Raw genomic sequence first — 2,684 nt, forward strand, 5'->3', positions numbered from 1 at the left:
CAACCCATCACAAACTATCCTTCACTGAGGCAGCAGTCAACAAGTTAAGGGAACCCGAGGCACCGCAACAAAAAAACCTAGGTTTTTGATTAGGCTAGCGATTCATTATGCACTCAAATAGTTAGGAAGCCAAAAAATCAAATACCGCAACCTAAGGTTCAATATCTTCGACTGGATAAATTTAAGACGTTTATTTGGACATGCTCGATGAGCCACCCGTGGTCACGAGATCAAATAAAAAGAAACCCAGCAAACAGGGCCTGGGTTCTGGTAAGTTTGTTCCAAAGGAAGCGAATAGCATTACCCACGGTAGTGGCTGCAGAAGCATTGATTAATAAGTTCGCAACAACGATTTGTAGGTCAGACAGAAAATTCATTTTGACACCTTGGTAATTGCATTGTTTAACTAATCACACTAATGGAGGGTAATTGTTTAAACCTGTTTAATTGCCACTCACAAACCAGAAACTTAATTCTCATACACTAATTTTGTTCTTTAAAAACAAAAAAAACATTCCTTTCGAACAACGAGATCGTACAAACCTAAAGGGTTTAAATCACTAAGGTACACATGCCATAGGTAAGTGGGCGTGACACTCAAACAACTGTGATGAGGAGCATGAGAGCCAGTAATCAGTAGCGCTACTTCAATCAGAGAGAGGGTCGAAAAAGAGAACAAAAAACACTTACATAGGCGACATGGTAACCCCGTTGTACAGTTGAACCGTCTCAATGGCAAAAGTGGGTACAGGACGAGTATTTCCAACATCCCAAACGGTGGCTGCGTCTGTGCGTTCTGCCACAGGAATGGCCGAACCCCAACGCTGAACATTTTTGATAGAAGACTCGACTTTTGTGAGGAGTACCGATTCCTCCAGATGCAACACGTTTGCACTCGCAGAGTTCTAATTCCCTAAGGCAGACAACATTCTGTAAATCATCACTAGAAATAGGACTCAGACAAATTCTTGCTGAAGTTTAAATTTTTCTAGGAAACTCAAAGCCGCCTCGTAGACTGCTCGCAAGTTGCTTAGCTTTAACCGGTTCAACTACTTCTTTTAGATGCAAACATATCAACAAACCTCCAATCCTGAGTTAAAATGCATTAGAGAAGAGCACAAAGACCTCGTTGCAATATCAGGGTGACAAATACAGACACACACTCACAAGCACAACCAATTGGCGTGTTAGTAAATAGGGTTTTCCATGAGATACAGTGATAAGAAGTGATTCTTTAATTCCTAAGATTACGAATGACGAATGAATGAAGAAATGCAAGAGGCTAACGGAGCTACCAAGCCTACTGACTAGAAAAATCAACAAAAGCAATGCAAAAAGCCGGAAGGAGTTTTGAAACCACTTTGTTTCAAGGTGGTGCTGACTGTCGCACAACTAGCTGCGTGGAACAGCGCGCAATCATGGGATTTCCAGGTGGGTTCAAAATAGGTAAGGGTGGCAGAAGACAGTTAGCTATGACTAGGAAGGAAGAGCAATTATATAAGTTTATGTATCAAAAGACTTGGCGGCAACAGAAATGAATGCTGGACGTTGTTTGCTGACATGCACAACAATCAAATTGCATGTTGGAGGTAGCAGGCTTATGCCATTTTATGACATTTAATGGCATCTTAAACTTCTCGATCACAAATGACAGAAGCACCCACTTCGACAACTGGATTCCACAATCGGCTGGCTGTCAGTTATTCAACACTGATAAATCATTTACTTGTTGATGTTGCGGTATAAACAATGCTACTCGATTTATCCTTCAGCTAGACCTGAGACGTCGAAGTATCTTCAGGCCCCTGAATTAATGATAATAAGCAAGTTAAAAGATTCAGGAGCCACACACAATCTTGTGATCACACAGACGGCTGACTTTGATCGTAGACTCTGCTTAGGCGATGCCCATGGGCTGAACCACCCAATATGATATCAATCCTAATTTATACAGTTAATAGGCTTTAACCGTTCACAGATCCCTCGGTCAATTTCGAAATTCCTATTCCATCCTTTTAGAAGCAGATTAGAGGCGCCTTTGGACTGACATTCCGCAAGGTGACGGTCATTATCCTTTCTCGGCACCAGATCATCAAGTACAAAATAGAACAAAAGGTTTGAGGCAAAAGTGAGGCAGACACACAGGTGGGTAGTGCTGCATTTACCTGTTTCCTCTCAGAGACAAAATGCATGATTAGAGAAGCATTTGCAAGTTAGTGTCTTGCTGAAAAGGATGCTAGAATGCAATTGTGGCTTATTCAACAAACGAGCCATTTGAGAAGCAAACTTGCTAACCCACAGCAATTACGCCTAAACAAGGCATTCACAGAAGGGATTAAGAATCAAGACTTCCCTAGTTCGGTTGCGCGTGTCATTCACTGAAAGAGTTACAACATATTCGCTCTTCACGATAACAAAAAGTTTGGCTCCAAAGCCATCTCCCGTGGAAAAGCAGTAAGGAACATTAGACGAGCGACTCGTACAGACGAATGATTCCAAGTGAACCTGCCATTTGACTGTAACCTGAAAGAACATTAAGGCTTTCGCAAAATGGATGAACTAGTGTTCCAGAAGAACAGGTATCGATATAGTCCAATGAGGAAATGGGAAGTCAAAATCCCCTACTCAAAACAACTACAACGCATGTAATGGTGTTTTGACGGCAAATGCCCTCAAAATTTGGG

General features: G+C 41.8%; 1 protein-coding gene across 1 annotated transcript in view; it reads right to left on the bottom strand. All coding sequences in view use genetic code 11, as the record gives it.

The window, feature by feature from the left end:
• Positions 1 to 2,684, bottom strand: part of EGR_10648 (hypothetical protein) — a gene marked incomplete at both ends in the record, with an annotated part of 6,160 nt that overhangs the window by 1,880 nt on the left and 1,596 nt on the right. The window contains one exon of the mRNA XM_024499897.1: positions 691 to 905. Within this exon, the coding sequence (XP_024345693.1) occupies positions 691 to 905 (215 nt within the window). The remainder of the gene's footprint in view (positions 1 to 690; positions 906 to 2,684) is intronic.

Source organism: Echinococcus granulosus, assembly GCF_000524195.1.
Source record: "Echinococcus granulosus chromosome Unknown EG_S00246, whole genome shotgun sequence".
Taxonomy (NCBI): Eukaryota; Metazoa; Platyhelminthes; class Cestoda; order Cyclophyllidea; family Taeniidae; genus Echinococcus; species Echinococcus granulosus.